Source organism: Salvia miltiorrhiza, chromosome 7 (genome assembly GCF_028751815.1).
Source record: "Salvia miltiorrhiza cultivar Shanhuang (shh) chromosome 7, IMPLAD_Smil_shh, whole genome shotgun sequence".
Lineage (NCBI taxonomy): Eukaryota > Viridiplantae > Streptophyta > Magnoliopsida > Lamiales > Lamiaceae > Salvia > Salvia miltiorrhiza.
The window spans coordinates 19,701,492-19,723,909 of NC_080393.1; the positions used below are offsets into that span (position 1 = coordinate 19,701,492).

Consider the following 22,418-nt stretch of genomic DNA (forward strand, 5'->3'; position numbering starts at 1 on the left):
TATGCGTTTAGACAACAGTAAATAGATAATGGTTTTTGGTCAAAACCGTTATCTTTTCCAAAAATGCGCTCATACATAACGGTTTTTAGAAAAAACCGTTATGTATGAGGTGTTATGTATGTGCATTTTTGTAGTAGTGCATACTACCTAAAGTTTGGATATAATATAATATCACTTAATATATGTGTATATAGGGGAGGGCTACAGTAAAAACACTTCTTAAAATATAAATATAAACGTTTTTTAATGTACGAATTTTATCCAACAGGGTTACGAATTTATCCAACAGAGTTACGAATTGCGAAAAACAACTTTTTGTTACCTTTGGGATTCGAACTCAGGACCACGAATTCATCCAACAGGGTTACGAATCAACCGTAGATCTTGATGATCTAAGGGCTGAAAATCATTTATATTTTATACACTTAAGAGTGTTTTTATTCTAGCCCTCCCCTGTGTGTGTGTGTGTATATATATATATATATATATATATATATATATATATATATATAGAGAGAGAGAGAGAGAGAGGAGAGGATCAATTGAGAATTCACAAATAGTGTAAGAATTGAGAATTCGTCTGAATAGTGGCGAACAAGTCATTTCATTTTGATAAACAAATTAATAATTTTTATGAACAAGCATTTTGGTCAACGGTTCGAATTCTGGAGGTGAAAAAATTTTCAACATATTAAATAGATATGTCTGTTATTCAATTATATTGGTCTGTTCGTAGTATGAATTTTGTTCATCATTCTCAATTCTTATAAAAAATCAAATTCTCACTAGAACCTAGTAAGGGGTTGACTAAAATAAAAACACTTCTTAAAGTATAAAATAAGAATCATTTTCAGCCATTAGATCATCAAGATCTACGGTTGATTCATCACCTTGTTGGGTGAATTCATGGTCTTGAGTTCGAATCCCAAATGTAGCAATTTTTTTTTCCGTAATTCAAACATTTACACAGATAATTAATAGGTGTTCAACATAAAATTCATATATTTTAATTAGTTTATATTTTATACGTTAAGAAGTGTTTATACCGTAGTCCTCTCATATATATATATATATATATATATATATATATATATATATATATATAGGGTTGGTATCAAGTGAGAATTTAGAAATCTGTGACACCTAAGAACAATCATAGACCATTGATTATAGTTGATCCAATGGTTGTCATTAATAGAATTTTATTAAAAATTATATTACCCTATTAAATCTAAACTGCCGATTAGTATGAAAAAGGTCATACAAGTAATTATATCTGTGAATAAAAAAGGAATCATAATCAAGATTTAATGTATCCCTGATTTATTGCGTTGACTAAAAGGAAGAAATCAATGTTTGAGTTAAATTAGTGTCTTTTCACAACCCATTTACCCTTTTCATCTTCATCTCTCTTTTTCGGCCGCCATTACCGAGGAAGAAGTAAGTATTCCGACCAACAAGAAATTTCTGTCACTTGGGTGTCCGCTATTCATCTATATCGGTCGAAAGATCCGGCAATCGAACAAGGTTTGAGAGCCTATCCCCCCTTTTTTTTATACTCCATGTTTCGATGAACAAGAAATTTCTGTCACTTACAGAGGCATCTATGCATGTTTTTTTTTGTTGTACAATTTTTGTAAATCCGAAGATGTGGAGGAAGATTTGTTCATCTATAGCCTTCCTTTTTTTTCGGTGGATTGTAGGGAGATTTGTTTATATGAACATTGTTGCTATGTTTTTGGTGTAGTGATGTAATCCTCAATCCCTGTCACTCATACAATAAATTTAATGGTCTAGATTATTCACTATTTTAAATTATGAAGGGTATAATAGTAATTTACTTATGATCATATTCCTCATCATTGTTAACCTTTGTCATTCCCGTTGTTTTAACCTTTGTCTTTCCCGTTGTTTTATCTTTGAATTGAACTGTACCTCTTCTCGTCATCTCTCACATGTGATTTCTCTATGATTCTGAACTGATTCATGTCATCGTCTGTTAGATCATGGATTTCTCAGTTGATTCTCGTCGTCTTCACAATTTCTCTTCTTCTTCAGCGATGTTGCATTATTCGTCCGACATGATCTTATCATCAATTCATAAATTCATCAGTTAATGGAGATTTATCACATATGTATTATCTATTAGTACATGATGACGTGCAATTAATTTTTTGAATTCGTACTGTTTTTTATTTAGTTTGTTCGGTGATTAATTCTTCGTGTTTTCTACTTTGATTTGTTCGACGATGAATTCATTAATTGATTTGTATTGTATATTTGCTGATTTGTTTAGTTATTTGTGGAGTCGTGTTGTATATTTGCTTTCAATTATCATCAAAGTAGATTCGTAATTGATTTTCATTGTGAATTTGTTTATCTGTGCATTCGTAGTTGTTTGCATGTGGTTTTGTTCATATTTGAGTGCAGTAACAATATTCGTCTTCATGTTATTTTTTATGTAAAATAGTTGGTTTTTACGTAAACTTAGTTTCACGTTATGTAACATGCATTTTATTAAAAATCATATTTCCCTTGTCCCATAATAATGTATCACTTGAGGTATGGCACAAGTTTTAAGAAATGTTTGGTAGATAGTGTATTGAGTGGATAAAATGACTCACTACTTTTTATGTGTGGTGTTTGATGAGGAGCAAAATACGCATCAGCGTTGGAAAATCCATCCGTTGAAGCTCACACATGGAAATCCACCTGTGGAAGCTCACCCTTACTCAACTGTGACGTCTACCTATGAAAAATTAGCCTTGACAACTTAGCTTAAAGCCACTTTGACATCCAAGTGTGCTGAATCCCACCCGTGGCAGCCTCCAACCATGCCAGCGACCTCTAGTTGTGTCAACTTCCACCCATGGTCAACGCCACCCTTGGCGCTTCCAACCGTGTCAACACTACCCTTGGCAATTCCAGCAATGTCAATAATTTGGGCTTAGTTACATTGTTTATTGGGCTTTACGACTAGGCCCACTTAATAACTTATAAATAGGGCTCTTATGTATACAATTATGGGTAGATTATTATCACTATTCAACTTTGTACATGTAGTAACTCAACAAAACATAGTGAAAACTCAGGTAACCTCCGTGGATGTAGATCATTATGATCGAACCACGTAGATTCTTGTGTTATTTCAGTTTTTATTTATTTTTCTTGTTGAGATTAATCTCACGCTTAACAATTGACGCCGTCTGTGATAATTTTAAGAGATAAAAATTTAAGGATTGTGTGGGGTCATGTCCCAAAATGAAAGTGATACATTTTTATGGACATGCGTAAATAGAAAAAATGATACATTCATATGGGACGGAATGAGTATGTTATTATGCAGATGCAGTTTGTGTTGATGAGAATTCAAGTTCTGAGTCGAAATTTTTCCCTAATGTGATGTTGAACATAAACCTAGAGTTGGAAGAAATTTTCCAACATGAAAGGATGGTGAAAATTTTTACATGACTTATGTTGTGACTTGCAAATTTCATGGGCGTATTGGTCCTATTAAACGTTCAAAAAGTGGAGTTATTACCTGTACGTATGTCGTATGCACTCGTGAGGGTTCAAAGAATGTTATTGGTAGTACTAAGAAAAAATGTAGGGGGGCAATAAGAGTGAACTGCAAAACTTGTATCATTCTACATCTTGTTGGTGGTGGTGGATATTCTGTTATAGAATTTGTTAAGGTTCATAATCACTCATTTCTTTTAGAGAATTATGACATTTTATTCCATGTAATCGCAATTTTTAGATGGTGACCATAGAAAATTTGTTTTGAACTGTGTTAGAGCTAAGATTGGTCATTTTAAGTCATTCAACTATGATAAAATGGGATGTACAAGTATGGATTTTAAGAATTTTGCAAGTAATTTGCGTGCATATGTTCTTGGTTTCGATGCGTAGATACTATTGAATAACTTGCACAATAAACGTGAGATTTGTAGTAATTTTTAATTTGTTTTTTCAGTTGATGCAACTGATAAACTTATAAGGTTGTTTTGTGTTGATCCTGTATCAATTGACAAGTATAATATTTTTGGTGAAGTTGTGTCATTTGATAAAACATACTCAACAAATATGATTTGATATATTTATGCATTGTTCATTGATACCGTATGCATTTTAATATTATAATATGTGCATATTTTGTTATGTCAGATTGGATATATTTTATGTTAACTCTATTTTGTTTTGTTTTTTCTTCTTTTACAGGTATAATCTCATATTTGTACATTTCATAGGGAAAAGATAATCATGGAAAGTGTGTTACATTTGTTTCTGGTTTGATTTCACACGAGGATAAGGAATCCTATGCATGGGTTCTTCAAAAATTTGTGGATCGCAAGGGGAAAAGACCAATCACTAATCAAGATTCGACATTAAGAAAGTTTTTGAATGCGTTTTGGATGGTATGCTTCATTGCTTTTGTGTGTGGCATATTATGCTGAAAGTAGCTGATAAGGTTCCAGTTCGCCGTAGGAGTGATCTAAACTTTAAAAAGGATTTTGATGGTCTTGTTTGGTCTAATTATACTGAGCCATTCATTTTTTTAAAAAAAATATGCATGATTTAATGGATAAATATAGTTTGAATATTGATGATAAATGGTTTGATTTCATATTTGTTTGATATACTTATTGAATACCGTATTAGATATTTTGAGATAAGTGGCTTGTTCGGTGCGACCTCCTGTTTGTAAACAGTGAGGTCTAGGGATCAAAACCCACCGCTCCCCTTCCCCCATATCAAAAAAGATAAGTGGCTTGTTTAGGACGATATTTATGTCCGAGGGTCAAAAATAGTTTTTTCATCGATACTTTAATAGAGGTGCAAATCTTATTGAATTCTTTATCCACTTTGAATGTGGTATTGAGGTTTAAAGAAATGAACCAGATCGTCTTAATAGTATTGATGATCTTTTTGACTAAAGTTGATCATTGATCTATCAATTGCAAGGCATGCAACAACTATTTACACTAACAACATCTTCGACGAGGTTCAAAAGGAGTTTATTTCAACTAGTTTTACGTGTTGCATACTGGAGATTAGGAGCGGACCTATTGAAAATGTTTATGTACATGATAATGGTGAAAATGATAAATTAAGTGTCATTTATAGTTTGATTGACTACAATTGCACTATTAGAAGATATTCTGATACAAGATGCAACAGATCCTATTGCCGCTACAGTGGAAAACACATAACCTGACGTAATGAATAATGCATCCGATCCAAAAAAATTTATGGATAAAGCTATCTTGGCCTTCACCAATGTGGCTGATACGATTAATGATTATGTCATATCTCTAACGTCTATTAAAGAAAGGGTTTACCTAAGTTCATACATCATTTGCAAAGAAGATAGACAAGTTGACCTCGATGAAAAAGTATTCTCAGTTGAATAATTCAACACAATCAAGTGTTCAAGATTTCCAAGTCATAAAATTAAATTGAAAGAGGGATGCATAATTATGCTTCTAAAAAATATTGATCCATCTAATGAGCTTTGCAATGATACTAGATGTTGGGAACTTATTGAAATATCCTAATCCTTGTTTTGATGATACCAAAATCCATAGGCTTTAATTGTAATAGACTAGAACTGTTCGAACTCAAGTGTTAGAGTTATTTTCTAGTTTAGTTTGCTGTTCTGAAGACTGAAGACTGAAGGACGAAGGACTGAAGACTGAAGGACGAAGGACTGAAGACTGAAGTTACCAACTGAAGTATCAGTTGAAGAATCAGTCCGGAACTGATTACTTAAATGCGTGCCACGTTGATTCAGCGGACTGATACTAAAGTCAAGTATTAGTTAAACATTCTTCCTCGGACTGAACCTCCAACGTTCAAAGGAAGCCACGTACTCCAAAAGTACAGCCGCATTAAATGCAGAAATCTCAGGATCATCCCTCTCTGCAGAGGTCATTCCTATTTGGTGGCTACTTTATCAGAGACGTCACATCTCCTGCTCTTCAACATAGCCGTTCTCACCAAACAAGGAACCTCGAAGATTGAAGTCTCAGCCCAAATTTCAAAAAGCTCTCCAACGGAAGAAATCTTGAAGACGTTCTCCGCCAACGGATCTATTCAAGACCTCTCCTATAAATAGCGCTCGATGATCACTTCAATCTTCACCGATTCAATGACATAAGCTGAAACTCTGCCAAAGCTTAACCTCTCCAAAGCTTGAATCGAAGAAGAAAAATACCAAAACAAAAAATCAGTCACTGCTGATTACACAAATTCTGTTAGACCTAGGGCAAACCTCTGTTTACCCAAACCCTAGGTCAAACTAACTCCAAAGAACTTGTTCTTTGAAGTTTAGTTGGCAAGATTTCAAACCTCCCTTCGAAAGATAGAATCGAGTGTTTGAGTTGAAAAGGAGTTCAGGAAGGTACCCTGACTCCGTGAGATCCTAGTGCAGGTTCGTGCTAGGAGTGAGAAATCCAGCGCGAGTGAAGTGTTGGTACTGAAGATTGGATCTTCAGTTGATTCGGTTATGTGCACCCGGCTAAGCACACGGATAGGTTTGCAGTGCACCGGTAAAGCACTTGCGGAGTAAAGTTGTTGGTCTGATCAACCGACCGTGGATGTAGGAAGTGTTTTCCGAACCACGTAAAAATCTCTGTATTATTTACAGCTTTCAGTTTTACATTCTTACTTGTGATCTTTCAATTGATAAACTGAATACTGATTAAATGCAAAGAGAAACCTAAGACTAACAACGTGCTCAACAAAGGCTATTACGAAACAAAATTATTTCCGCTGCGTATGTTATCAGTCTGACTGATCTATCCTCTGATAGTCAGGAAGATTTGTAACATCTCTGTTTTAGCAAACTCGACTCAAGCCTTAACTTGCATCAGTTAAGTTCCAGTGACTTAACTGATAACTCTTTACTAGAAAAGTATTTCAGTATCAGTCGTCAACCATGTTTGGTCAAAACTCCTTTCAGTTAACAGGTGTCTAAGTTTGCGTGTAAAGTTTCGTTTTGATCTCTATCTTGAGATCCCTCTGGTTTTCAGAAAAATAGCCTATAGGTGTATTCCCTCCCCCCTATACACCTATTCGAGACCCTCCGGACCTAACACTAGGCATCATGATAGTAATTCAACTTGGGAAACACGTACTTGAAGGCAAACTCGTTTCAGAAAAAATACGGGCAATAAGTTTTCTATTGCTAGAATGATTATGAGTCCATCGATTTTCACTAAACTTATTATTCAGTTCAAGGGAAGGCAATTCCCTGTGAATGTTTGTTTTGCTATGACAATGAAAAAAAGTCAGGGTCAGTCTATTTTGAATGTAGGATTATACCTACTGAAAACATGTGTTTAATCATGGACAATTGTACGTGACAATATCAAGAGTCATTAGAAAAAAATGTCTAGAGATTTTAGTATGTGATGAGAATGATCATACACATGATACAACAACTAACGTGGTGTATGATGAAATTTTCGATAGATTATGAGATAATTACAAATTTAATAATTTAATCTGACTTTGTAAGTGGAAGTCATTATTGATATTATTTAATTTATTATCTTTTTTATTTTTATTTTTCAGTGACTGGTTGCAACTACAGACAATGTAAGTAAATTTCAAATAAATGTTGTAGCTTCTCTTTTAAAATTTTAGGGATCAGTACGTATTTTGCTTATATATACATTTTATAAGATACTCCCTCCGTCCCAATAATGAAGACACACTTCATTTGGGCACGGAGATTAAGGAGAGGTAGTTTATGTGTGTAGAGGCTAAAATCTACAATTGAAGTTGACGTCTGCACGTCCGAATAGATTGGGCACTAGCAACCTGTCAACACAAGAACACGTAAGAGCCCTAGGTTGAGCACCGGGTGGGGGTGTCGACCGTAGAGCCTCCGACGCTCAAGTCAGTAACGGAATAGCAAAGCAGAATTACAAATGAAATTAAATGAGAGAGAAAGACAGGTTGGAATGCGCGGTTATTCCAGACTGGAGGCGGCGTCGGAGGGTAGAAACGGTGACGGTGTGTTGTGATAATGGAATGTGAGAGACGGAGATAGGCCAAGTTGGACTTATCCGACTTGGAAGAGTATTCAGCCTGGCGGCGGAGTAGAGAGCCAGTAGAATTTCGTCCTTTTGATGACCTAGTCGGACTGTTTATATAGTGGACATCCCGCCGCTAGGGTTTCTACAGTCTGGCCTCGTCAAGGCCCTTATCTCCCAGGTTGTTGCGATTTGGACGGGATCACAAAGATTTACCTGTCTGATCGCGTCAGCTTGGTGGGAGACGTGTTTTAGGGTTTGACGGCTGGGCCTTGTAACTTTGTCCTTCTAGGTTGACAATAACCATTGGGCCGTATGCGATATATTCAGCTTGGTTGTGGACTCAAGTCGGTCTATAGCTTTCCATGCTAGATGGACCAATCTGTTGGACCAATTGGACTTTTTAGGGTCATGCCAGGTTGGCGAACTAACTTGATGGGTTTGGGCCAAGTGCGAATTATCCAATCGGACTGTAGAGATAAGTTGGACTTGAAGTGGGGTAGTCATCCTGGGGGGTCCAGGTTGATCTCGAGATAAGTATAACTTGACTTATCAGGCTGGGCGAACAAGTTTTCTCAAGTAATTGGGTCAGCCCCGTTATTAATCCAAGTTGGTTCGAAGTTTGTCGGGCTGGATTGACAGGGCTGTTTAGCTCATTGGTCCAACTTGGAAGGTTAATTGGGCTTGAGCCAAGTTGACGAATTTTGCCCACTACAATGTGATAATGTGTTGTGGCCCACATCATTAGTGTAGTTGATTAACTTTTGTTTATTGAAATTTATTTTTATTTTACATTGCAAATTGATTTTTTAATTTTAAAAATTCAGAATTTCAAAATTTTTAATTAATTTAATTATTCTCATTATTTTTTTTCGATTTTTCTTTTTGTAGTTTTTCTTAAGTTACTGTTTCTTTCCAAAAAGATGGCAGCAGTGTTCCAATACAAACCACCGCCGACCACCACCACCACCGCCGCCGACCACAATTATCACCATAACCGTGAACTCACACAAGCAAATTGCACAATCAAACCAAAAATTCCAAGTGCATTCCAATTCAGATTTGAAAATTCCAATTCATAGTGTATTACAGGAAAATTTAAAAAGGCCAGCACAACGAAATTGAATAAAAATAAACAATGAACCCAAAATCGATGCTCCCTTTCTTGGCAGAATCATCGCCGGCCACCGCCGCTAATATGGAGACGGTGGTGGAGATTTGGAGATAGGACGATTTCTGAAAATTGGGGCTAGGGTTTTAGGCGGCGCCTCTGGAGATGGCGGTTGCGGCGGTGGAGATCTGGGGTTGGAAAGGAGGGCGGCGGTTGCGGCAGTGGAGATCTGGGGTTGGAAATCGGGGCCAAGGTTTTTCAGTCGGACGGAGATCTAGGGTTGGAGAGGAGGGCAACGGCGATTCCAGAGGAAGAACGCGACAGAGGGACGAGGTGAAGGGCGCCGACGATTCCAGATGGAGGTCGGCGGCGATTCCAGAGGAAGAACGCGTCACCCTCTTCCCTTTACCTCTCTTCACAGACGCCCTGCAAAACCTAGCCCCCATAAATGGTAGTTGACGGAGGGGCGAGGGGTGTTCGGTGGTGGTTGTGCCTTGCCGGCGGCGACTTTGCCGAGGAGGAGGAGGAGATGGGCGGCGGATTTGGGTGTGGTCCAGAAATGGGGCGGCTGGTTTGGGAGAGAATAGGTTAGAATAGTTTAGGGTTTCAACTTTTATAGTGTAATTAGGGTAGGATTAATTAAATGTAATACTCCCCTAATTTTTTTCCAAAAATAGAAGTGTGTCTTTATTATTGGGACAACCCAATAAGGAAAGTGTGCCTTCAAAAATGGGACGGAGGGAGTATCTAATTTAGGTCAATTTAAAATAAATATTACAACTTTTAAAAAAAAAAAAAACTATTTCATTCATTATGCTATTTTAATGAAATGAAATGAAATGAAATATTAATGAATCAAAAATTACATTAAATTAATAATTTCACAAATTTATATAATTGTAAATTCCCGTATAATTTGGGAGGACTACTTACTACTATAATACTTAAATCTGTTGGATAAATTTTGGATTCTATTGTGTTATAATTTTGATTTATCTGCGTCGGTACTGCAATTTTTTAACTCAAAAGGTCGATTTCCTCTTTAGAAGAAGGAAAAATAAAAATAAAAAAAACGTTGTCATAATTTAGTAATAAAATCACATTTGTCTCATGCATGCGTGGATCTTTTATTACATTATTTATTTATTTGTTACTCGTCACTAAATGTTATATACGACAATAATATCTCAATATATAAATAATACTATAATAAAACAATAGAATACAATAATACTTTTGTCAATCCAACATTACCTACTGCAAGTAGATTCAGCGTCGTTTAAGATTTAATTTGGAAATATTTTTGCCGTTCGTATTGAGAGGCTAGTCCAATTGCCGGTGACATCACAACTTGCTAAAAACGATGTTTCATGTTTTTATTCGACAACATTTTATTAGAATTAATATTTGACAAAAACATAATTAATTTAAAGTAAAAGAAATCTCATACTTTATGTAAATATTCCACATTATTATTATTATTATTATTATTATTATTATTATTATTATTATTATTATTATTATTATTTATTGTGGTTGTTTTGCTTTATTGGTCCCGTACGCTATTTATAATGTTGATGTGTAGCTCTCCTAAATTAATTTTAATTTATTGAATGCGTTGTCTCTTTTTGTTACCAAATTTGGCTAGCAATTATTTCATTAATTTTGGTGGTGTTTTGATCTATACATATGGTCATCACACAAAACTTTTTAATTAATTATATATATATACTATTATGTTATAATCTATATATACACATATCAATTCTATTTATAGTCAAATTTAAAAAGAATATTCAACTATTGTTATTTATGAAAGCAAATTTAGTGTTTAAAAATACTCGTTAATATAAAATCGAAAGCACATGAGTTCCTTTATTTTGTGGTGGGTTCTAATTAATTAAAGTTTAAAAGTAAATTATTCCCAATCGTACGTACTAAGCTTTTCTGATGACATTTAACAGTCATGTTAACTTATCCAAGTCAGCTTCATATTGCAAATTGCCATGGATGATCGCCTATTTCTGAAACAAACTATAGTTTTTGAACAAAATAATATACACCTGAATGATATTTATTAAATCACAAAAACTTGTTGTTTAATTTGTAGTGATTATATAGATTGGGATCAATGTTAATTAACGTCCTTTTTAACTGGTTTGCTTAGCACGCTTGCGCGTGTGTGAAGGTTTGGACAAAGAAATGAAATAAACATTCACATTAGCATAATTAATATGTTTCCCGCTTAGGGTTTAGCATACAAGTGATAAAATGGTGGGTCATTCACTTTTGAAGCTTCAATTGAACTTTTAATTTTTGCGTTTGTCAATTGTCAAACACAATTATTAGGTATTGTAGTGATGAATGATGATTCATTACTTATTAAAATGGTAAGTCAATTATAGAATATTTGGGATCCATTTTAAATTGACTTCTACGTTGTAATTCACTTGTGACAACGCTATTGGGTTAGTGATTAATTTAAACTAGTATGACCATTCGTGCGATGCACGGCGAATATCGAAATCAATCACATGTTTTTAAATAAAAATATATAACTATTAGATAAATTATAATTAAATACAAAATATATTTTAAAAATAAATTAAAGATAAACCTCATCAATTACAAATTTTAACTTTGTATAATGTGCAATGATAATCATAGTTATTAAATAATTTTAAATTTTTTGATAATGAAAATTTAAAAATTTGTTACAACCAAAGAAAGAAAAAAACTCACTCACGCTCTAGCTCCTAGGGTGACTCGAACCCCCGACTTATTGGTTGGAGGGGAAGCGTCTTACCAACAGACTGCGCTTCATCGTCTTTTGATAATGAAAATTAACATTACACATTATTATTATAGAGTATTACACGACATATTAAATGAATAAATATTCTCATGGACTAACATAAATAAATAAAAATATATAAAATTTTAGCGAAGAGAGAGAAAATAAAATATCTTAAAATTTTCATAACTTATTCGTTTTAAATTCATTTTTGATGATTTTTTTTTTACCATATTAAAAAACTTGTCACAAAATCAAATTTAAGATGCATATTGAATATTTTTTTCATAAATAAAATTTTGTGATGTTTAGAAAATAATTAAAATTATAAAAAAGAAGAGAAAATATTGAAAAATTTGGTGGAAGAAGAGAGAGAAAAAATAGAGGGAAAGAATGGAGGAAAAAACTCCTCTTTTATACTTATATAGATATAGATTTGATTTGGGGATCAAATTAGCTTCTTCCAGATGTTTGTGGCCTTTTCCTAATCGCATAAATATTCAGCGTTATGGATTTTGAGATATTGAAATAGATATGACTTTAGCATTAAATACACAAAATAACACGTATTGGGCGATTTTTAATATGCACACGTGTTATCATAAATCTTTCATTTTTTTCCTTTAAATCGGCAATGACACCCTCAAACTGAATAAAATATTTGGATGCATGCATAATCACACCACCCTAACATGGTTTTTAGTATAAAGGAAAATTAAATGATTAAAAGAAGGAACAGAAAAATACTATAAAAAAAAGGATGCAGAATTATTTCACCCTAACATGGCTTGTTTGGATTAGGAAAATTAAATAATACTTCCTCCGCCGCTATTCACAGCACTATTCTATTTTAGATTGTCCCAACATAAATGACATGTATGTATTTTGAGAAATAATAAGGGGTCATTTAAGACTTAATCACTAAGGGCGTGTTTGATATTGGCTAATACACTGTATTAGCTAATTTAGTACAGATCAGTCTAGTGTTTGGTATTATTTAATAATAATGCGGATGACCCGATTTAATCCCACGACCCAATATTATTAATCCAGATTTCTTAGGATTAATAATACCACCTCCCCCTAGGATTAACTTAAACCAGGATATTCTGCATTTAGCCATGATAGCAAACACCAACTCAGTATTAATAATCTGTCATTATCCACACTAAATATCCTGATTACAAATTATCCTACATAATCCTTTACTGAAAATCAAACGAGCCCTAATTGTCTACCTAAATAAACCTTCCTAATTATTTTGCAACACACACTCTCTCTCTCTCTAAACTCAGGCCCCTTCCATTTCTCTCTACCCTTTTCTTCATCCCTCCACCACCATCTCCTAAATCCTAGCGCCACCTCCACTGCCTAGTGCCGCCGCCACCACCCTCCACCGCCTCTCCACTCCCTCGCCGCATCCACCTAGCGCCACCTCAACTCTTCGAGCCCAAAGTCAAGGTCATTTCCACCGCCCGCAGCTTCCCTCACCTTCCGCCTGCTCCACGTCGCTGCCTGTTCCACACTGCTGCATCTTCTGCGCCTGCTCCATTCGCCTCTGAGTGAAACCCTAGTACCGGTGCGACGCCAGATCTAAGTTTCTCCACCATCGCGCCTCCACCTTCTCTGAGTGAAACCATAGCAGCGACCCGACGACAAACTGAGTGTGACGACGCCATTGTTGATTTTTATTGTTCTTGTTCTGGATCTCATTATTGATTTCGTTGATTTCATGATTTTTATGGAATCTTATTCTTGATTTCATACAATTTCTGGAATCTTATTCTTGATTTTTGTTGATTTCGTGAATTTCATGAATTGCTGATTTTAGTTGATTTCTGAAATCTTTATTGTTGCTTGGTGAATTTTGTTCTTGATCTGGAATTTTATTCATAATATTCATCTCCATTCTCTCTTTATTTTTTTAATTCATTCAATTTTGTTAATTGGCTCTATTTTGTGAATTTATCTACATTTCATTTACAAGAAATAGCAATGATAAATATCCTTAAACTCATTATTAAACATATTGAACACACAAATCTTTATCCTAATTTTCTTCTCCTTAATCTCCGTGCCAAAAAGTAATGTGCCATAAATAGCGGGACGAAGGGAGTAATAATATAAAACGAACAGAGACGCCTGCCACATATGCAGAGAAAATAAGAGAATAACATTTGAAAATGGATTTGTCTAGAAAGTAAAACCCGACTCGATACTAAATATGAAGTCTTTTTTTGTTTTTTTGAAACGGTATCCGAGTTTTCATTCAAGAATAATCATCATATACAATAGCATCTAACCAATTTGGAAAATCACAAGTCCAAACCTCAGGTTGGCTAAGATTACGCGAAAATTGAGCAAGATTATGAGCGACCCTATTAGCCGCTCTATAAGTGTGAAAAACTCTTACTAAAAGGCAATCCCTCAAGCACTGCAGCATCTCCACCAAGTCTTCTGGCAACAACCCCTTTTCCTCTTCTGGGTCCGCCATGACCAAGCAGCCAAGAGTGAGTCGGTATGAACTTCAATAGGCATAATGTTATGTTTAGTGTTCACTAAATAGGACGAAGTATTGTAAATATATATGTATTCAGCTTTCTTAATATAAAATGATAATCAAAACCTAAATATTAGCTTTGCATTTCAATTTAAATAGAGGCATTTAGTCCCCATAATAAAATGGTTTTATATTGTTCTCTACAACATTCTCTCCCTCTTCTTTCTAATTTATAACATGTTATCAACACGAATGTTATGTGATTATTCTATCCTCATTTTTGATGGTATATACCCTATGAAAGATTTTTGTCTTTCCTACAAGAAGGGGCGTAGCCGGGGGGGGGGGGGTACAACCCCTCCCCCAAAATAAATAAATAAATAAATAAATAAATTATACTCCCTCCGTCCCATAAGAGTGTATCACATAAGGGATGGTGCGAGTTTTAAGAAAAAAAGTGGTAGATCAAGTGTTGAGTGGAAATGAGTGGTTGTGGTTGAATTAGTTGTGGGGTTAGGTTATGTAGAAATGAGTGATTGTTGTTAAAAGGAGAAAGTGGGGCAATGTCTCAAAATGAAAGTGATACACTCTTATGGGACAGACGAAAATGAAAAATGTGATATATTCTTATGGAACGGAGGGAGTATAATATATATATATATATATATATATATATATATATATTAAAAAAAACCGTAATTAGAACTCTTCTAATTGAATCAGTGCCGCTGAATAAAAAAAAATGAAATTAGAAACTCTTGGCTGCTTCTATTGAGAGAGCATTTTCTGCAATGAAGATTGTCAAAAGTGATTTGCGAAATCGTATGCAGGACGAATGAATGAATGACAATTTGATCGTGTACATTGAAAATGATATTTTCTTAACAATTGATAACGAGAAAATATTCCAACGTTTTCAATCGATGAGTACACATCGCAATCAGTTGTCATCGCTTTCTCAAACAAAAACAACTGTCTCACCAAGTATTTATTCTTAGGTTATTTGTAATGTATTGAAACTTTTTTAGCTATATTATTTGTAATGTATTTAAACTATATTATCTATGAAAATGTCGTTATTATTACTATTATATTTGTATTTTAGTAAAAAAATGTCTAAAATATATTGAATGCCCCCCCCAAATCCGTAGAAGTTCAGCCCCCCCTCCCTCCCAAAAAAATAATTTTTGGCTCCGCCATTGCTTACAAGGTACTATTAATACAGATTTAATAAATTTTGATTTTGATATTTGCAATCGAAGCTACTAAATCTGTTGATTCAATTGTTTTTCTTTTGCAACTAATCAATTGAATTAATGTTCGAACAAATCAACTCAAAGAGATAAATTTCTTATATTCGATTGAACGTTAATGAATTAAGCTTACCCTTCCACGCGATCGCCCTGGACGGCCTGGTGAACATGAACTCCCACTTCACCATCGCCGTCTGTGTCGGCCTCTCCCTGGCACACCGGGGCAGCACAGCCTCGAGAACCCCTCCGCCTACGATGCCGGTGTCGACAGAGAACGAATTGACGCGGAGGATTAGGGTTCGAAGATTGGGGAGGGAGGCGATGGAAAGGGGAATGGACGGGATATCGGCAGTCTCGGAGGGGACGGCGGATGAGACGGAGGAGGAGATGGAGGTGAGGAGCAGCAGCAGGAGGAGGAAGGCGGTGCCAGATCTGAAAAAGGAAATAGCGGTGGCGACGGTGGCTATTGGACTGCTGTCGAAGGGAGGCAGATGAAGAGGAAAGTAATTTCCAGTAGGAGAGACCGAGAGATGAGAGGCGCCGACGGCTTCGCCGGAGAAGAACAGCAACAGCGGCAACTTAGGGAAGAGAGAAAGCGTGAGTTGGGAGAAGAAAATAGGAGAAGAAGAATAAGTGAGGGATATGAGCGTTGACCTGATTGAAGAGAGAGAAATGAGACAGATCAAAATGACAAATCTAACCTTTATTAAATAAAATAAAATCATAATTAAAGGTTAAATTATCACCGTTAGATTAAGCAAGATCGGCACACAAGATTTGATCTTTATTCTTTATCTAAGAGAGTGGTCTCCATTGAACTCTTCTCGAACAACTATGTTATTTAAAAAATTTAAATTAAAAAAACATTAAAATTAAATACAACAGTACAATAATAAAATTTAATTGAAGGCCAGAAAATATAGAAGAAAAGATATAGTAGAAGAAAAGATGCCCCCATGCAGGATCGAACTACAGACCTTCAGTTTACAAGACTGACGCTCTACCACTGAGCTATAGGGGCAACTTGTTTTCAAAATTTGTAATAAATATATTTAAAATATTGTTAAGAAAGTTTAACTATTTAAGACTTGAGAGTAGTGGAATTGGAGGAGTGGAATTCGCAGCGGTGAGAAAAAATGGCGGCGACACCGCGTATGGAGTTGGAGAAGATGAGCGTGGAGCACCTGAGGGGCTTGAAAGAGCAGGTCGATATGGAGGTCAATCTACTCCAAGACAGTCTCAACAACATCCGCTCCGCCAATGCCCGCCTCGAGATCGCCTCCGCCGCCCTCCACGACCTCTCCGTCCGCCCCGAAGGTTCCGCACCGGATCATCTATTCTACTTTATATGGACTTTGATAGTCTCTCCGTCTGATTTTTGATTTTACTGTTTCGTGCCAGGGAAGAAGATGCTGGTGCCATTGACGGCGTCGCTGTACGTGCCGGGAAAGCTGGATGATGCGGAGAAGGTCTTGGTGGACGTCGGCACCGGTTATTTCATTGAGGTTAGCGCCGCGACCTTTCGCTATCTACTCACTATTCAGCTCAATGTATCCTTGTTTATTGTTTGTATTTTTTGGAAAATTGACTGAATGTGTCTCGAGCCCTAACTTTTAGTTTCGAGTTGCTTAATTAGTGTGCCTTGCACATCACAGTGTTCTGTTTTTACAGCTCGCTTTTTGTACTGCAGGATTCTCTTGAATCTGATGTTGATTTGCTGAATTTATGAGCCTTTTTATTTTATTTTTAGTTATACTGTCAGTTATGCTACATTATGCAGTAGTCTCTGGTGGGTATGCTACATTATGCAGTCTCTGGTATACGTATATGTGAAAGTTTTGTATGAAGAAGGTTTATGATTCAAGAGCCTTTGTGTGTTTATAGCTGGAAAGTCGAACTTACTTATCCAGTTCTATATGTTCTATATGTATGATAAATGTGTGAAATGTAAGTTGTTAGTCATAGGAAATGGGTGATGAACATTATGGGGATTTGGCTGCATAAAGGTAATTAGGCTTTTTGGGTTGGAAAAGCTAACGTTTCTGAACCATTTTAGTAGGATATTGCATAAGGGGCAACTCTGGCTCGATTTTGAGTATATACATCTTATAGTGAGTTTAGAGAGATGGGTGACAAATAACAACTTTCTTGAGATTATTGTGTAAGCTCTTGATGATGCATGATTCCTTTACCTAAAAAGCCTAAGATGCTGCTTCTTTTATTTGATATTCTTAGCCTATTTTAATCCCTGTTTTTCTCATCCACCATGTTTAGCCATGTCAATATGTTTAAATGGTGTTATAGCTGCATGCAGCATCTTAGAAGGTAGAGAAACAATGACTACTGAAAGCATGAATTTACTGCACCAGCCTTATTAATGTGTTGTGTTGTCAGTCATTTAATATTTTATTGTCAGTCATCTAATACATTGTGATGAAATTAGTACATAGACAATAAGAAGTCAGTACCATGACATAAAGAAAGGTGTTCCATGATATAGTTTCCTAAAATAAGTAAAATATAAAATCCTGATAAAATAAGGCCATAGTTGATATAAAACAGAATATAACAAAATATTCAGCTAATTGTGATGTGGATGATGTTCTATATTTATCGAAAGATTGAAAATAGAATAATAGATATGTCAGGGAAAGCACCAGACAAGGGGAAAAGAAATAAGACATTGAGTAGGGTGTTTTTGATAAAATCTCATTCACTTATTACCTCGGTTAACTGAATTTCAATATTATATTTTTGTTTCAAGGTTATCTTTCAAGTCATGCTTCTTTTGTATGTTGAGCAATACATATTGGTACATGATAAAACATCGTATACTTCTCATACCTAGTGTTGCCTTATTTTAGTCCTTTGCATTTCTTGTAAGTGAATCAGCAAAATAGTATTTAAAGACTTGTCCCTACAATCTGAAATTCGTCTTGTGGCTCGATGGAGTGGTAAATAAACAAGAGAATTTGATTTTTTCTTCCTTCCTTTAGTTTTGTTTCAAATGCGGGAAAAAAATATGCCGATTAATGTTTTGTTATTTTGAAAACTTTACTGCAAGATTGTTGGGAAATTGCCTAAGCAACAGACTTTTAATTTCAGTCACATAGGTTCAACACATTGACTAATCCAAAAAATTATAAGATGATCTTTATAGCTAAGAGTTTGTCAAGTGGGTCTAATTCTTTATGTTTGATTCAAGAAGTAGTAGTCTCTAGTCCCGCCCAGCTCCTAACCTGTTACAGTGCGGATAAGGTACAATTTGTACTCTGATATCATCTGGCCTTGCATACTTCTGGAGATAAAGCCCCAAATTGTAATAATTTTAGTGGCTGGTGCTGATTGATTTTAATATTTTGTTGATTCAAGTCCTATGTCTGCTAATGTTTCAATCTAAGCAGAAAACTATGGTAGAAGGCAAAGATTATTGCGAGCGTAAAATTGCTTTGCTCAAGTTGAATTATGACCAACTTCTCGAGGTATGTGTTCTGGAACAACTCACATACTTTTTTCAGATGTTAATATCTGTTATTTAAGTTTTTGATTTATTTATATCCTGAGCCTTGTAATTGAAAACTTACTCAAGATCTGTGGTTGGAACACACTACTAATGTTTTATCCTCCTTTTTTCTTTACTTGACCTTGTTTTTCTAAATAAGATGCCAGTTTTTCCTAATATTTTGAATTAGCAACTTCTCTTGCTTGTGCATTTTGAGTGATCGACATCCAATTATTGTATTTCATCCATAAGAAATTTAGGAGAAAAATCTAGTGCAGTGTACATTTTACACACGGAATCTCACCTTAAGGACATTCTCTCGACTTGAAACCTAAAGATTAGTTGGTAAGCTAGAAGCAGGCCTATAACATTTTTTCATAAAAATCAGACCATTGGGTTAACTTTGAATCTCGGAAAGCTAATAAGACAAAATATCTAAGCACCTGTTAAGTGACACTGAAATTCATTAAAGTCCTTATGTGCAGGAGATGGCCAAAAATATCATGAATTTCGTTATGTGAATCATTATGTAGTGTGAAATATTTTTGACTGAAAAGAATTTGCCACATTTGAAATTTTGAAGAACAGTGTCTCATATGCTCATGATAATTCTCCTCTTGTTAGCACCTCTGACGATTTGCATAATTACTCCCAGTGTGCCGATTTCATTCATTGAGGTTGTACATTATGTTGAGCACCCAGACTTCAAAACAAAATAAAAAACAAAGCTAATAGGTTGGACTGTAAACATGTTGGATAACATACTTTCAAAATAAAAAACAAAGCTAAAGTCGCAAAACATAGTGTTGGACTATAAACATATTTGTTATGATATTTCAGACTACAGATGAGCAATAGGAAGCCTGTTACTATACTGTATACATGTCAAGAAAGAAGAATATTGTTATTTCTGAACAATTTCCCGATGCAATCGGTCTCTTGGTCATAACTGAAATGAAATGCAGGTGGCCGCAAAAAAGAGAAGCATAGCAGACGAAGCAGGGGCAGTTTTACAAGCAAAGTTGAAGCATATGGTCCCCGCACAGTAGTTGTGTTTTGGATGTAACATCTTGGTACTTGCTAAATTTGCATATGTTTTGCTTCAGTAACAGGAAGATGATTGTAGAGGAGCAGAGAGAGTTTTTTAATTTTTTTCTCTTGATCCACTACACTGTGTTGATGAATATTGCTGCATGGGGATATTAGTTTGAGATTGTGTTAAGCTATCGAATATGTATAATTCTCAAAATTCCAATTTTACTTTATAGCCTCTGTTTCATCTAAATAGTACTACAAGAGAAACTCAGGAGAAATTCAAAGGGCAAAAATCAAGCTTCGCTAGGAATAACATTCAAGAAATGATAGACCTCATCCTCATCAACAACACCCACATCTGTCGAGCAAACTGAACAGCAAACGCGTTTGAATGTCTCAGCTGCACCCGTTGGATCTGTACCAGCCTGAGAATTTCTTCCCTCCCTCTTTCGTCTACTTCCTGGTTTTGGCACTTCCTCCTTTATCCTGCAGTTGACAACAAAAACTGCTCGGTATTGGGTAACGTACTTTTCGTGCCTGCATTAACAGATTGCAAAGATTCTATGTTAAATCAAAGAAATAAAGGGAGCTCAAGCTAAAGGGCTAAACATATTTGTGCATTCAAAAGTGGATCCATATAGCCTGATTATGCAAACATTGTCATAGCAAAACCACACCCAGGTACCAGCATCTCTTTTGACAATATAATGTACAAAAAAGATCAAATAATAATTATGTGACCTTCCCTAAAAGAAAAAACTATCTGACCTCCAGTGTTGATGCACAAATTCATAAATCTGATGGTTAGTGGATACACATCTCGCAAATGGGATTCTGTCGGCGTCGAAATGATTATTGAAATTGGTTACTTTTATCATTTTATGATGCAGAAAAAGAAGGTATATATGGTGTAACATGTGCAAGCATATGATCTGAGCTGGAAAAGTAAAGTGTAAACCAACCTCAATATCAATCCCTCCATCCTTTTATACTTAAACGAGGGTGTCACTCTGCCTACCTTGCTCAATTTACCATAACTCTATGCAACCACATTTAAGCATGCTTTTTTAAGTCGTGCATAAATTTCTTTTTCCCTATGTGTATGGCTCAACTCTTTTTATCACATTTGCAGAACATACATATATGTATTACTCTTCCAATCAGTGGAAGCCCAATAACTTCCTCTATCGGTCTCACCATATGTGAGAGTGCTTCATAAAAGCAATAAGGCAATGTATTCAGAAACAGAGACTCACTAATCGTATCTAGCTACCATAGCATATCTTCACTTAATAACACACAAGAAGTGGTTAATTAGATAGCTGCTTATTTAATGCAATCACAAGGGAGCTTCTGTTGTGTAGATTCCAACATTAGGTAGGAATGCAAAAGTCATATATTGGGGGAGTTGAAGAAAACAGTAGTATAAGGCAATTGGATTTACAGGTATTGAAAAAGGGGATGGGGATTGTGAGAGTAAGGAAAGAATACCTCTGGCAATCCAAGGAGAGAGTAGTGAAACAAGCAGGGCAGCTTAGCACAGCGTCGGAGCATCGGCCTCGTCTTTGTTTTTGAGCCCATGATTCGTTGATTTCATCGACTTTAGGGTCGTAAAATTCAGGCTTTGTGCTGTAGTCAATCTCATCATCGTCCGATACTATCAAACAACACCACCAATTAAACCCAAAACCAATCTCACAAATTCACAACGCAAAAGAAAACACACCTATTTGCTGAGACTCGCCATTTGGGGAATCTTCTGCTTCACTTTTTTCATTCATTTTTGGTGTAGCAGAGCAGTTGCGGAGCCTCTGGAATTTCAAATACGCCTACGCCCTTCCAGTCCACACAAGACGAAAAAGCTACTGGAGAGTTTATCAATCTTCGATTATTAATTTATGGAGTCGTATAATTATTAATATGAGTTTTTCTTTCCAATTTTTCCCCCAATTTTTTTCTCGTCTCTTCTTTTTTATTTCGATTTTTTTCTAAACATCATTAAATTAATTCATGAAAAAATATACTCACATATTTTAAATTTAAATTGGTGACAAAATCTTAAATATGATATAAAAATCATCAAAAATAAATAAATTATAAATTTTTTAAAATTTAACATATTTTATTTTCTCTATCTTCATTCAAATTCTAAAAATATTATTTTCTCTTTGATTTCTTTTT

The 22,418-nt window shown here is 35.2% G+C and overlaps 2 protein-coding genes and 1 non-coding gene across 3 annotated transcripts; 1 reads left to right on the forward strand and 2 right to left on the reverse strand.

Moving 5' to 3' along the window:
• Window positions 1–16,649: 16,649 nt before the first annotated feature.
• Window positions 16,650–16,721, reverse strand: TRNAT-UGU (transfer RNA threonine (anticodon UGU)). The gene has a single exon. It is a non-coding gene; the product is annotated as a tRNA-Thr (tRNA).
• Window positions 16,722–16,796: 75 nt separating this feature from the next.
• LOC130993247 (prefoldin subunit 5) lies at window positions 16,797–20,467 on the forward strand. Its single transcript, XM_057918073.1, has 4 exons — window positions 16,797–17,017; window positions 17,102–17,205; window positions 19,105–19,182; window positions 20,168–20,467. Exons 1-4 carry the CDS (start codon window positions 16,837–16,839, stop codon window positions 20,249–20,251), a joined length of 447 nt encoding a protein of 148 aa, XP_057774056.1. The 5' UTR covers window positions 16,797–16,836; the 3' UTR covers window positions 20,252–20,467.
• LOC130993246 (uncharacterized) lies at window positions 20,440–22,187 on the reverse strand. Its single transcript, XM_057918071.1, has 3 exons — window positions 21,964–22,187; window positions 21,729–21,894; window positions 20,440–20,774 (listed from the first exon to the last, which is right to left on the reverse strand). Exons 1-3 carry the CDS (start codon window positions 22,016–22,018, stop codon window positions 20,531–20,533), a joined length of 465 nt encoding a protein of 154 aa, XP_057774054.1. The 5' UTR covers window positions 22,019–22,187; the 3' UTR covers window positions 20,440–20,530.
• Between the last annotated feature and the right edge of the window lie 231 nt (window positions 22,188–22,418).